Genomic DNA, 14,322 nt, shown 5'->3' with positions numbered 1-14,322 from the left:
AAAACTGGTAGTAAAATAATAAAAGAAATAAAAAAGTGAGACTTAGATATTCTTTCCTCGTGTAAGCATTCTTAGCAGGTTATAAAACTGACATTTGAATCGACCGACTTTCTCCCCATCTCTCCAATCCTTTCACATTCTCAACATCTGCCACTTTCATCTGTCATTTCAATTCTCACCCCTCTCAATCACATTCCGACTTTTAACTACATCTGCCCACTCTCGATTTCTGTTAGATTAATTATAATTGAAAATATTTTAGAAGAACACCAAGAGGCTTTTAGTGGCTTACGAAATGATATACTCTACTAAGGTAAGTGCTAAATATGGGTTAGCCTCACTTTTTTAACTAGCTAAAATATTATGTAAGGTAAATCTTAATCTTTGTATTCTAAATAGATGATTTTTTTAGAAATTAGTTTTTAAAATCCTGAAACTGATTTCATATCAAGTATGATTTTTCATAAAGAGCGAGAATTATTTTGTTAATGAATTGTAATCAATTTTTTACGATTTAAAGTAAACGCATATAAAGTAAAGTAATATATTTTAAAATATGTTCCTCTTCATAATACCTTTTATAAAGTATCTGCAAGTCGTTCTAGCTATCCTACCAACTTCCATATATGTTTCTTGGTCACTTTGTTTGCGTTTATTTGCTGTGAACCTGTTACAGAGTTGGTTTTCAAATGGTGACCAAAGTGGTGGCATTCCTGAGACCCGAAAGCCGCACCCCCAAACGCTTTCCATCGCGATCCGATTCTCTGTTCCCCAACCATCCAGTATCCAGTATCCACTAACCATTATCCATTCTCCTCTTACGATCTGGGGAATACGTAGATCTAGGGGGAGAGAGATCAATTAAGACAGGTGATTGCCTGGCTGGCAATTAAATTCTTGCCGGGCTCTAATGTATGTCCATAGTGTTAATTGCCAATGACTGACTCAATTCAATTGAAATGTCTATATCCGACTCTTACCTCAGCGGTGCCAGGTGGCAGTAGTGATTTGTGGGGGGGTTGGGGAGCCAGGTCTTCGATAGGAAAACCTGGCACAACACAATCCAGTTGGATCTAGTAAGCCCCCAGCGGGATTCTGGCCGCCATATGTCGGATGCACGATCTCTGATCTTTGTGGTAAAGGGAAAGGCGGGAAAATCCCCTATATATAACCGCATTATATGATTGGCTTAACTTAAATAAATATAATTAATCAATTAAATATTAAAACAAAAACCTCCCATTTCCAATTAACACTCAATTTTCAGAATTTTAAACACTCAGAAAAACACGAAAACTAGGTATTTTTAACAACATCATGGTAAATATTGGTCTATATTGTAAATATACTGTATTATTCGTGCAACCCAATTTTCTTACCAAAAAAAAATCTTACCAAAAAAAATCAAAAAGAATATTATTCGTAATCACCCAGAAAGTTCTACGGATTATTAGTTTATCAAATTTAGAAATATCATAAGCAAATATCAACCAAGGTGATTTTAAAGAAAATTACAAATATTGATCAATATTGTAAATATACCAAATAAATATACCAATACTAAAAAAAAATTAAAAAGAGTATTTTTCGTTATCATCCAGAAAGTTCTAAGGATTATTAGTTTATCAAATTTAGTTATACCATAAGCAAATAAATACCAAGGTGATTTTAAAGAAAATGACAAATACTGATCAATATTGTAAATATACCAAATAAATATACCAATACCAAAAAAAAATTAAAAAGAGTATTTTTCGTTATCATCCAGAAAGTTCTAAGGATTATTAGTTTATCAAATTTAGTTATACCATAAGCAAATAAATACCAAGGTGATTTTAAAGAAAACTAAAATTTTTTCCATTCAATGGAAAGTTAAATAATTTGCACAACCTGCTAATCGACATTTCTTTCTGCTCTAATTTACAGACAAATTTGAAAAAAAATAACTTGTCAAACAAACAATAAAATGCGTTTATTGGTTGTACATTGCGCAAATTGATTTCAACCTCTAATTGCATATTAATTAACCGCGAACTTGGCGAAAATTTTCCACCATCGCCAAATAAAAAGGCCGCCGAAAATGTTTGCTATTCGCAAGTAAATGCTAGAAAATTGAATCTAAGGTTCAATAAAATGTGTGGAAAGCAATTGCGAGGGAACTTTGCCACCAGACCTAACCAGTTAATAGATTAGACATCCAGAATTCGAACTTCCCCTGCCATAAATGGCAATTTAACGCCCGGCATCCGAAAACTTTTATGGGCCACTGTAAACGCTTCGCTAATCAATTGTGCAAATGTGACATTTTTGAGGGGCCATTTTTTGTTTGCCGAGCGTCTTACATTTTATTATTTGCCATGGTCGGCTGGCTTTTGGCGTCTGCCGGTGGGTGTGTGTATAAGCATTGGCCATCAGGGGTTAAGGGGGTTAAGGAATGACGCCCAGGCGGCTGCAGTCAATTTGCTTTAACACTTTGAGACAAAGATCACAAAAGGGGGCTTAACGCTTTCTATAGTCGAAATCCTACCTTCCGCCTACAGTGGTAAACAAAAAGCATGCAATTCGAATTGAAATCCAGCTTTAAAAAAAAACCTACCATTTTTTATTTAGTATTTGTAATTTTTTAAAAAATAAACAACCCAACATTTAATTTCTGTTCATCTCTGTGCGAAAACCCCTCTTTTTATTATCTTTTAATGGTACTCTACTATTTCCGGATTCTATTCTAAATTAGTTTATCACCCAAAAATCATCTAGCCATAATAAATTTAATAATATCCAATAAAAAAACCCCCAAGGCATAACTTTTTTTTATTGGCCATAAATCAAGAACGTTCGTTTGGCATAATTTTAAACAAGTTTCTAATCAATTAAGTTCAGTAAGAAAGAGGGAATAAAAAAGAGTTCGAATTCATTAAGTCTTAATTAGTTAAAAATATGTTTGAATGAATCATCATTAAATATATATTCGATTATAAAGATGAACAAAAATTCGTTTAAAATGATTCCAAGCTTTATGCAGATTAGTTATTTATTGTATTTTAAATGCAAATTTCAAGTTCAAGAACACAAATGGCATAGATATTCTATTGTTCAGTGGGTTTATAGAAATTCCTAAATTATTTTGTACAATTAACTTAAACTGAATTTAGCAAAATGTTGGATTGCAAATATATATAACTCATATTTACTATAATTTGCCGCATCACTTAACCCATTTCCTTAATTTGTAACAAAATATTTAATTTTGAAAATAAATTATAATTGAGCTAATCAACAGAGATACAGATACTTGATCATGCTGGAAACCATCCGCTGATTTGGATGAGGGATCCCTGCACTTCCTAATTACTCAATCAACTAGCTCAATCACTGATCATCGACGGAGCTCCACTGAGGCATGATGGGGTATTCTCGGTTCTCGGATTCCAAAACCTCAGATATACGAGATCTCAACCAGGCTAAACGATCGCCGATCGGGTTCCAGCCACTTCCCTATATCCACTGTACCGTTTACACAATGATAGCTGGGCAATTAGGTGATGGCCGTAATTACGGACAAATTACCCGGGAGCCGAAAGGGAGTACGAGTCTGCCAATCCGGCAATTCTGACAACCTTCATCAGCGCTTGCATGATTGCCATATTTAGCTAATCTATCAATTATTGCATACAACTAATTGAAAATGGTTTAGGCAAATAATAAAGACAAGTCAGCGAAGCATGTCCAAGTCAGGGGCACGTGATCCGTAACTCCGTAACTTCGTAACTCCATGATCCGGAATCCGCAACTATCTGGGAATATTCGTTTTTATACAAGGGTGTACGATTTTTATAGTACAAACCATTTTTTACCATTCAAAATGCATCTATTCTTAATTTTAAAGGTACAGAATTATAGTTTTGGAACTTAAAAATATGTATATTAACAAAGATCAAACCAGAGATTATAATGGACTTTAATTTTTAATTTGTGATTGTTTTTTTTTTTCGTCATTATACAAGGGTATACGATTCGTATAATACGAACCGTTTTTTAACCATTCAAAGTGCATCTATTCTTAATTTTAAAGGCATAGAAATATAGTTTTGGGACTTTAAAATGTGTATATTAACAAAGATCAAACCAGAGATTATAATGGACTCTAATTTTTTAATCAGTTTTTTTTTAATTTCTTATGATATACCTTTTGGGATGAGCATCCAAAGGTTTCCACTTAAGTCTTGACCATCGGAAACTGAATCTTCCCTTTGCGTGTCGTCTCCACATTCATTTGCTTGCCTTTTTGCGCAATAAAATGTGTTATTTATTTACTTGTTCCTGAAAATATTATTTATTTAATTAATTTAATACTCTTCTCATGCATTTATTTGCTTAATAAACGAAATGCGAACGACGAATGGCCCACAGTGTGTACTCTGCGTGTTTGCTCTTCTCATTTTGATTAAATGCTGTTTCTTTATTTAATCAAATGAGAGTGGGTGGTTGGGTGTGGATGGGTTTTTTTATTTTGGAGAGTAGATGTAATGGCAACGACATGCTACAAATTAAAATTGCATCGTCAAAAAGCAGGAAATGATCGTGGAGTAGCGAACCCCATGGGCTGAATGCCCTTGATAGGGAATTTCCAAGCAATTTCGTTGCCCAACAACTGAAATGCTTTATTCTTAATATAGGGGTGGTATTTAAGATTGTAGGGCGATAAAAAGAAAATTAAAGCAAATAAATATGTGTCCCTTAACATTGTAATCAACAGGTCGTATGAGCTATATTTACATGGTGCAAATATGACAAAAAAGAGTTGGCTTATAAGCTTAGGCCCAAACTATAAACAAGCTTGGCTAAATATTTACTAGTTTTGGTCAATAAGCTACTTGTTTTCGCAAAAATAAAGGAGAATAATACCTTTTTATGGCTTAAAAAATAGCAAGCTATACCTTAAACCCAGCCATAAAAACTAAAAATAATTTTGGTATATAAGCAGTGTTTTTCTGAACTTAATCCTAGGGCTTGCATTGTTTAATTTGATCATGAAAATACATCTCGGGGTCCTAATTATTTGCACTGCCACCCTCGAGAGAATAGTTTGAAGTGCAAACAGGCAAATAAACAGAACGAGCGAGCAAACAAAGTTTATAGAGTTATATACGAAACGGTAGTCAAGTGCCCTGTGTGCACATCGTTCAGATCTGCACTTCTATACTTCTATATAAACAATATATGCATGTCGCATTGGCACTGCCTGCTAAATTGTATGAATTAGGCGCCTTTTATTTATCCCATTTATATAACTGACCGTTAAAGTTAAGTAAATATGGGAACTACATGTACAAAGAAAGCTGGCAAAAATGTTACGAAATGCAAATAAATAGAATGTCAGCGCTGCGTTTAGCAAGCATTAAATGTCGCGCACGAATCCAAAAGATACAGCTAAACGGATGAGATGCAGTTTCAGTTTTAGCTCCAGATACAGATACATGTGGAAATATAGATGTAACAGGAAAGGAAGCTAGATTTGGCAAGCCGAAGTTCATATACCCTTGCAGCTGAAACCTTATTTTGCCAATAAAATCATACATATGAGGCAAGAACGGAAGATTTGTTAAAAAATAGACCTATAGTTCTAATCACAACTATATAATAAATTTAATATAATACAATTTGATGTTTTGATATAAAAAAAAATGTGAGTAAAAGAGAATACAACGAAGCTATCATTTTGTTTAGTATTATCTTCATATTAATTTTCCTTATGTTACTAATGTAGCTTTATGATATAGTCATCTGATCAAAATTAATAAAATAATAATAATAAAAAATTATATACCACTAAGTTGAAGATAATTTTATATCTATAATTTGTTTCGTAATTTGTTTGCATTATTTTTTCGATTATTTCCATACCAGCTATATGATAAAGTCGACCGATTAAAAACTATTTTATTACAAATTCTGAAATACCAAAGGAACACTATATACCAGAGTAGAAGGGATAAGATCAAAAACCACAAAACTAAATTTTTTGTGTCTAACAATGCTGATTGAAAATAAATATACTTTATAGGACCAAATTCCTTTCAAACTTCTGACTGAAATCTAAAGATATACCCTCTGCAAGGGTATAAAAATGAATAAATATATAGATTAAAATAGTTTCACATCAATCACAAAGCGCGTTCGTGTTTTCTCTTTTCTAGATTTCGACGTTAGTTGTCTATTTCAATAATTGGTGGGAGTAATATCTATTAGGCATTATCGTGCATTGATAATGACAGACTGTAACAATAAATGCCTTGGATTAAAAACAAAAAGCAATGTTTAAAAATGTGATTAAATTTGAATGACAAGTTTAGCAATGCCAGGAAAGTTTTTAGAAGAGGGTGGCTTAAATGATTTTAGTTTGCGTCGCAATGAAGCAGACATTTCCCAACCCATAAAGTAAGTGAACAATGTCTTCCTCGCTTTCTTGTTTTTCTTGCTTTTTTAAGAAATTTTATCATTAGAAAATGAATAACTGGAATCACCTAGCTTAAAACTAGTTACGAAATAACCTTATTTTTATTTTTTAAATGGAGTAAACTAGCTCAAGACCATCAAGACCACCTAGAAACCCAACCGACCCATTGCGGGTCCTAACCTTTTTTCATGAAAGGGGTCCTTACTATTTACTGTTAAAAGGTCAAACAACTTTTTAAGTAGAGTTCTCATGCTACACTTACCCTTATAAAAAATGCGAAAATGGGTCAAAAAATAAATGTTCCTTAAAGTGATAGGGATCGATAGCATTTGTAGCAAGCTGCTCAAAACAGTCAGTTTTTAGCTCTACGCCTTGATTTGGCTAAACTACGACTGAAAAACCACAAAAAAAAAGAGTATTTTTGACCAAAATCTGAATCCCAAAAATAACTGATGCACCCCCTTACAAAAAATGGGAAAATGGGTCAAAAAATAAATGTTCCTTAAAGTGATGGAGATCGATAGTATTTGTAGCCAGCTGCTTAAAACAGTCGGTCTTTTCGCTGTACGCCTTGATTTGGCTAAACTACGACTGAAAAACCACTAAAAAATTAGTATTTTTGACCAAAATCTGAATCCCAAAAAGAACTGATGCACCCCCTTACAAAAAATGGGAAAATGGGTCAAAAAATAAATGTTCCTTAAAGTGATAGGGATCGATAGCATTTGTAGCAAGCTGCTCAAAACAGTCGGTCTTTAAGCTGTACGCCTTAATTAGACTAAACTACGATTGAAAAAATAAATGTTCCTTAAAGTGGTGGGAATCGATAGCATTTGTGTCCTTATAATCAGGGATTCTTCTTATGCTTCTAAATAGCCTTTCACCCAATCCATATAAACCATATAAAGTTCTAGCCATTGAATCTAGTCAAATCGGGTCAACACCAGTTCAAAGCGGTCTTTGTGGCTGGTTAGTTAATACGGGTGTTTATGATGCAAACACATTCGATCGGCTCACATCAGCTGTGACCATTATTATACACATTGTAATTGATGCATATGAATTCCGATTATATTGCATTTGCATGAGCATTCGGTTCGTAATTTGCATTCAAACAGTGCGTTTCAGGATGGTAAAGATCTGGAAAATTAATGACTTCAATTATTTTTAAAAATTGTTATTAAGTTATTTAGAATATTTTAAAAGCTATAAAACCTTAATATACGAGCCTAACTTGTAAAAGAATATATTGAGGTATCTTTAAAAACATCCTTACAGTGTCTAACCGCACTGTATTCCGTATAGTTTAGTCCAGGGCATTGTAATCGCATTGCATCGATCTCAATCGCATATTGATAGTACCAGCTGTGCCAGCCATTTCGATTTTTATCGAATACTCTAGTACCCTGCACCTAGGATTGATCTGAAATCTATCTTAAATAGCACTCAAAATAGAATATACAAACAGTCAGAATATACCTGGTCGAGTGCAGATTTATTACTATTTATATTTTCAATTTATCGTTTGTTGTGACTTGACTTTCCGCAGCTAAACGCTTGTTTATTGTTATTACGACACTGCGCGAGGCAAACAGATAGCGGCCCAGAAAACAAATAGAGTCATACGTATTCTATAACATCTCATGGAAAGCGGAAACTATACGTTAACAACTCCCAACAGGTTGATGTATTTCATCATCTATAGTATTGGCACACAATTGTGCGATTCGATAACTAGACTGGAACCAATCAAACTAATCTTTTTTTCAAGGACATCAGTTAAAAGGATACTATATCTTGTTTATTAAGACTAAGATTAATTATTAAGATAAATTACATATGTTATTCTTTATTAAGTGAATACTTAGATCTTCATCTTAGTAATTTATTTAAATCAATAGAAACATGAACTATTAATCATACTTTAATTATTTCAGTTTATAATGACTTTATTATCACGGAAATATTACTGAATTAAAGACTAAGTAATAGAGATGACCCATGAGCAATTATAAAAATTTTAGCACTCCTAAGTTGCTTAATTTCGAACCCCCATATGATTTACATGACAAATGCAAACCACGTGCATTTAACCATTCGTTTAATAAGAAAACCCGGTGAACCCGAATGCGCAAACATTGTAAATTTTCCGAGATCTGCAAAGTCAGGTGGGCAGGGTGGAATCACCTTATATGGAGGAATCGTCACGCGCAATTGCGAATGAGTTCAGTGAATTTGGACGTTGAGGAGAATGTAGAATGTGATGGACGATGGCGGTGGAGGTGACTGTGATCTGGGGATGGCGCCGCATCTGATCTTTCGGCAAATACCAGAAGGGGATTACTGGGCTAAGTTCCCATTTCGAGTGCGGGGCTTATCGCCAGCGCCACCAGAAATAACCAAAAAAACCGACTGAGGAAGAGTAGGCATTTCTGGCATTCTGTTTCGAGTGCATGAATATGAAGTATTTCTCTTTATTTGCAAATCATTTAGTTAGAGCCATAAACGGTGGGACGCGCCATTGAAGCCGAGCAAACACCACCGAATCAGGCCATAAAAAAAGCAGAGCAGCCGCGTACTATAAACTAGGCAAACAGCGGGATCTCCTCGAGACCCACTAGTCCAGTGTCAGGGTCCACCACAGCCCCCCTCAATTGGTGGAGACCTTGAAGACCTTGAAAAAGAGCACGACACAGGTCTTTAGATCCCCGGCGCTCAGGTGGACCACTGCCTTCAGGTCCCCAGCAATGTCCACATGGGGCATGTTCTTTATGAACTCATGGTTGCTCACATTGTTCAGGGTGTAGATATGCTGGGAAATGGACAAAAACAATACAAATTAGTCATTGAATGATTTAAAATCCTTATAAACTAGGTGTACTATATCAATTTTAACGTTTTAACTAAAATGCCCTAATAATTACCTACGATTATGATTGAAAAATGAAGAAAAGTGTATATAGAATAAAAAACTTTGGAGTTAAGATACATTTTGTAACATAAAATAATGTTGATGTTATAAGTAAAAACAAATATTTTATATTGTGCTCCCAAACCTAAATACCCAAATACATTTACTTACCCCCTTTCCCGGAGGACAAATCATCTCGATCTCAGGGATATTTTTAAAAATGGGATACCACAGTTCCCAAGGATTGATCAAGGCCTTGCATAAGCTCTCCCTTTTCAGGCTAAGAGGAGTTGGAAGCCATTGGCTCCGTTCCCAGCGGAATACATCCACCTGCATGCCAATCGGACCACTTGGCAAATCCATCAGCATCTTGATGTCGCCCCTGTAGAACAAAGTCTCCAGATCGTCGGCCACTTCGAAGGACAATCCGCTTATGTCCAAAATTTCTCGAATCGGTGTATTACCCTTGTCTTCTGAAGCTTCGCAAACGATGTCCATGGTCTTCTCATCGCCGATTACCTCGTAGGTGGTGCTCTAAAATGTTTCGAATTAGAACATATATAGTACCTACATTTACCAAATATAACACACTTAATTTCGTTAAATTTAAGTTAAGTTGAAAGTATTAAAGGGATTTCGTTAGTAATAATAATACAAATATAAATATTTAACATTCGATTTCTTTTTGAACTGAATATTAAAATGCTAATTTTATAAACATCCTTTAAAAAAAAATGTTTTTACAACCGACTTTTACCCGACTTCCTTGTATGAATTGAAGGATGCAAAGCAAGCCAATAATCCCACCGATCCAGTGCTCCATTTCGTGGCTTTAGAAGATCTCCGGCAGCTGCCACAATTTATAGAGCCCTCTACTAATTGACCATCAATTAGCCAACGCTGTTCGCATTGTTTTACTAATTGCCAAATTAAGTTGTACATATTTTGTGTAATTGCCGATGCAGATAGTCAAAAATGCGATTCAGATTCACCGATCGTAGCACCCTCAACAAAATAAAAAACAGATCAAAGCACACTGAAAACAACAAGAGGAGGAGAATCAGCATTCGGCAGGCGTATTCCGGAAGGTCGGAGCCCGGATTCGTCCGGAAGTGGGTCGCCGTCTCAATGGAACACCCATGTGCACATCACGCATACGTCGTGTGCGCCTGCGGGACAACGAGCGCGACTGGCCAATAAAATAAGCAAACGCACTTGACCCTGGACAACCGACAGACTTGGGCTTGGTTCGCGTTCGCGTTCGCCGATTCTGTTTGTAGGCCATGGCTGCCGTAAAATATTAAAATTGGGCCGCCACACGACGCCCCTTATCCGAGTTATCCGATGATAACAGAGAGCCTCTTCGCAATGGCCATAAAGCCAAAACAAGGCAAAAGCCAGAACAGCAGCAAAAACGCGTGGCCATTGCTCGTTTTTATGGCCTGGAAGTGGAACGAAGTGCTCCGATACAGTAGCATACTTATGGGATGTGCTTAAAGCTAACACAAGTAACATATCATGGCTATCGGCAGTAGCATTTAAACTTTAATCTTTAAAAACAAGTTTAAATGGAAATACTTGTTTCCTTCTTTTAAAGACAAAGCTGCATTTTTTGATACACCTACTAATTAAACATTTATTACCTACTTATTTGGTAGACATTTAAAATTGTTGAACTTTTTAAGCTTACGTTTAAGTCTTAACTATAAATATATGCTAGAAGTAGATTGAACAAATTTATAAGCTTTTAAAATTAAATTTTTACAATTACTTAAATCATTATATGAACAAGTTCCAATTATTTCATGTTATAGCTTTTTCTTTTTAACATTCTAGTGTATTTAAATAACTTATAAATAGTTGGGTAGTCTTGGAATTTTTGGAAATATTTTTTACAGTCCTTCATTTTATTCCAGACTTACAAGAACATTTTTATTTTGTACAAAATTGCAAAGTCACCGATAGACATTTACATTACATAGAAACACAGAACTTCACATTGGCATGGACACATTTTGCAGCTCAATTGCTCATTTAACATTACTTGATTTACGATTCGAAATTGAATTGCGATACAGAATTTCCACTGTAGAATTTGTGCGAAATTTAACTTAAGATTTATAACTTCTCTTAAAACGTATCACGTCTGGTTCTCAGAATTGTCTTTGATATATGGCCTAACTAAAATTTACATTCAACCACTTTGGCGTGTTGATAGTCTTGAATCAGTCTGTTGGATGGTCTATGGGAGTTTTTGGAGCCTCTGGGAGTGGCTTTCCGTAGAGCAGGACTTTGGCCAGAATGGACTTGCAACCAGAAGAGCGAGCATCGCTTCCCCTGATTATCTCCTCAATGTGTTCGTCGTCCAGCTGCACCTTCGCAATCTTTGCTTCTCGGCGGATGCAGTCGACCAGATGGTCGGGTTCCAGTTCAGCATAGGTGATAACATGGGTGCCTGGCATTTGCTTAAGCGTCTCCATATCTACCTCATAGTCTTCGTCGGCTTGCAGGCGATTAACGCTGAAGATGAGCACCACAGACAACTGTTTCAGGTGCGGCTGCTCAGTACTGTTGGCGATGTCCTCGTACCCCTTTATCAGTTTACTGATGACAGGCACATACTCGGCATCCTCGGGTAGCATGTTGTCGATCAGGATAAGATTCTGGCCGCAATAAACGAGATGCGAAAGCATGCTCTGCACACGGACCATCGACCGGTCGCCGTTCCACGAAAGGGTCTTGACATTCTCAGGCCATGGATAATGATTGCGCACAAGCTGCGCCGTGAAGCTCTTACCCACGCCAGAGGAGCCCACCAAAGCGATGATCTGGTTGAGAAAAAATAGAGGGTCATTATAAAACCAAATATTATAAATATAAGTATTCATACATAGCAGTAGAGGTTCCAGAATATTTTACATAAACCTGATGTATATCAAAAATTAGGAATATAACGTGTCCTCGTGCCAATTGACACTTTCAATTTTGCTCTGACTTAAAAGTCTAAATGCGCATATCTTCTCTTCTGATCAAGTTAAGGTGGCAAATAAAAGACGACCATATAAAAGGCATATTTAACTAATTGATTGCTAAAATAGTACTGAGGTTGCTTGACCATTCTCAAAGATATAAGCAAATAGACCGGTGCATATCGCGAGATTCTCAAATCAAAACAAAAGGAAACGCTTTAGTTGAGTTCCCTACTATCATATACCCATTTCTCTGTTAAACAGAGCCTCTGACTGGAGCTTGCCATTTGTGGTCGTTAAAGTGGGGGTGGCAAACCTCTTTTTGGTTAGTCTATACGTATTCTTTACCTGAAAACTGTGGATGCTACAGAATGTCAGATTACTTCTCATCAAAGATCTGTAAAAAGCTTTTAAGTTCCTATGCATTAGGCTCCTGACTTTGTGTTTATGTGGGACACTATACAATTTATAGTTCACGAAAGGTCTGGCCAGGATGTTCCTATGTTATAGTTACTACTATAATAGTCCCCGTAAATCACCCGCCGATTTCATAGTACCTCTCATCAAAGGTACGTTAAAAGCTTTTAGGTTCACTACACACTATACAATTTAAAGCTTTGTTGGGGCTATAGACAAGTAAGACTAAGTGTGTCCACAACTGGCATGGGAAAGGTCTGATCTGGATGATCTTATGGTAAAGTTACTACCATAATAAGGAGTCACAAGTCCCCGTTAATCACCTGGCGATTGGGACTGTCCAGTGCAACTTCCAGTTGGTCCAAGGCCTGCTCCTGGTGCAGCACGTGGGGCCGGGCGTGCGAGACGATGCTGCCCAGTCGCTGGGAGCGGTCGCAGAAGTTGTCCCGGTTGTTGACGATCGAATGGTACTGGTTTGTGTAGCTCTCCAGGAATCTGCCGACTGTGGGCGAGTTGTTGTTGAACTGCAGGCACAGACCCAGTCCAGAGCAGATGATGAGGACAATGGGTCCCCAGGTCCACATGGGCATCTTCTTGCGGGACACGGACATGTTCGCCTCCTGGTCACGGCGTGACCGCTTCCTGCCGCTCCGCTCGGCGACAATCAGGCGACGGAGGCGCTTTTGCAACTGACTATTGCCTGTTCTCCAGGTCTTGGGGGATTCGTGGTTGGAGTCTCGCCGCCTGCCGGATCGCGTCCTGTTCTTGTGGAGGGCCTGGGCACCCTGGCTTGGAGTCTTGTCTGTGGCCATATGTAAACACTTACTCGCACTTTGCGGCAACAAATTTTGTGAGTTTGATACAAACTTGTGAAAAAGATTGGAAATGTATGAAATAAAACTAGTGTGTGAGCAAAATTGGAGCTGTTGCCTGTCCGAAACAACCAATGGAACTGCCAGAATCGTATCCGGCGACAAGTTAGGAAAAATATTAGCCTACTTTACTCACTTTTTTGGAAATTAGCGTTTGCAACCGGTAAATTATTTTAAATGCTGCTTCATAGTGTGGACGTTTTTAGGTATTTTTTCTATACGGTTTATTTATGTGAAGTTCTAGTATTTTAAATCAAATTTATTTAGAGCTTGTGAACTATTTAGGGTATTCCCTAAAAGGTTGATATGCTGAATGTTGATAGGCTGTTTATCAGCACCTTCTTATAAACTCCATTTGCAGAAATTTCAGCAAATCAACAACCTTGAGGGTGGTGAAAACCAGAATTGTCAACATTTTTTATTAAAAACATTATTGTATCACCATTATCAAATCAATTATAAAATAATATTTTAGTTAGTTTTACCTTATAAATAATTGTAGGCATTATCTTAAGAAATAAAAAACATTTTCACATGTTTTCACTTTCGAAATATTGGAAAACTGGTCACTGATCCTATATAGAGCTTATAATCGTGGGTGTCACAAAAATATTTTCGGGCGGAATTTGGGAGAAATTAGTATTGATGCTTACGTATATTTCGCCCGAAGAGATTTCTGTGACACCTTCGAATAAC

General features: G+C 36.4%; 2 protein-coding genes and 1 long non-coding RNA gene across 5 annotated transcripts; 1 reads left to right on the top strand and 2 right to left on the bottom strand.

Annotated features, from left to right (window-relative positions):
* The first annotated feature begins 4,168 nt into the window (after positions 1–4,168).
* Positions 4,169–13,671, top strand: LOC139353344 (uncharacterized). Its single transcript, XR_011604588.1, has 2 exons — positions 4,169–8,879; positions 8,951–13,671. It is a non-coding gene; the product is annotated as an uncharacterized lncRNA (long non-coding RNA).
* Positions 8,909–10,837, bottom strand: LOC108005378 (uncharacterized). 2 transcript variants are annotated; one of them, XM_017068638.4, is made up of 3 exons: positions 10,120–10,837; positions 9,540–9,902; positions 8,909–9,269 (listed from the first exon to the last, which is right to left on the bottom strand). In XM_017068638.4, the coding sequence occupies exons 1-3, from the start codon at positions 10,189–10,191 to the stop codon at positions 9,108–9,110; spliced, it is 597 nt and encodes a 198-aa protein (XP_016924127.2). In that variant the 5' UTR covers positions 10,192–10,837; the 3' UTR covers positions 8,909–9,107. The 2 variants fall into 2 exon arrangements, with proteins under 2 accessions (XP_016924127.2, XP_016924128.2); XM_017068639.4 differs by having other exon boundaries at positions 8,910–9,269; positions 10,126–10,823.
* LOC108005377 (uncharacterized) lies at positions 10,968–13,877 on the bottom strand. 2 transcript variants are annotated; one of them, XM_017068637.4, is made up of 3 exons: positions 13,763–13,877; positions 13,078–13,620; positions 10,968–12,196 (listed from the first exon to the last, which is right to left on the bottom strand). In XM_017068637.4, the coding sequence occupies exons 2-3, from the start codon at positions 13,564–13,566 to the stop codon at positions 11,594–11,596; spliced, it is 1,092 nt and encodes a 363-aa protein (XP_016924126.2). In that variant the 5' UTR covers positions 13,567–13,620; positions 13,763–13,877; the 3' UTR covers positions 10,968–11,593. The 2 variants fall into 2 exon arrangements, with proteins under 2 accessions (XP_016924126.2, XP_016924125.2); XM_017068636.4 differs by lacking the exon at positions 13,763–13,877 and having other exon boundaries at positions 13,078–13,726.
* Between the last annotated feature and the right edge of the window lie 445 nt (positions 13,878–14,322).

Source organism: Drosophila suzukii, chromosome X, assembly GCF_043229965.1.
Source record: "Drosophila suzukii chromosome X, CBGP_Dsuzu_IsoJpt1.0, whole genome shotgun sequence".
Classification (NCBI taxonomy): domain Eukaryota; kingdom Metazoa; phylum Arthropoda; class Insecta; order Diptera; family Drosophilidae; genus Drosophila; species Drosophila suzukii.
This window is presented reverse-complemented; position numbering and strand designations above follow the sequence as displayed.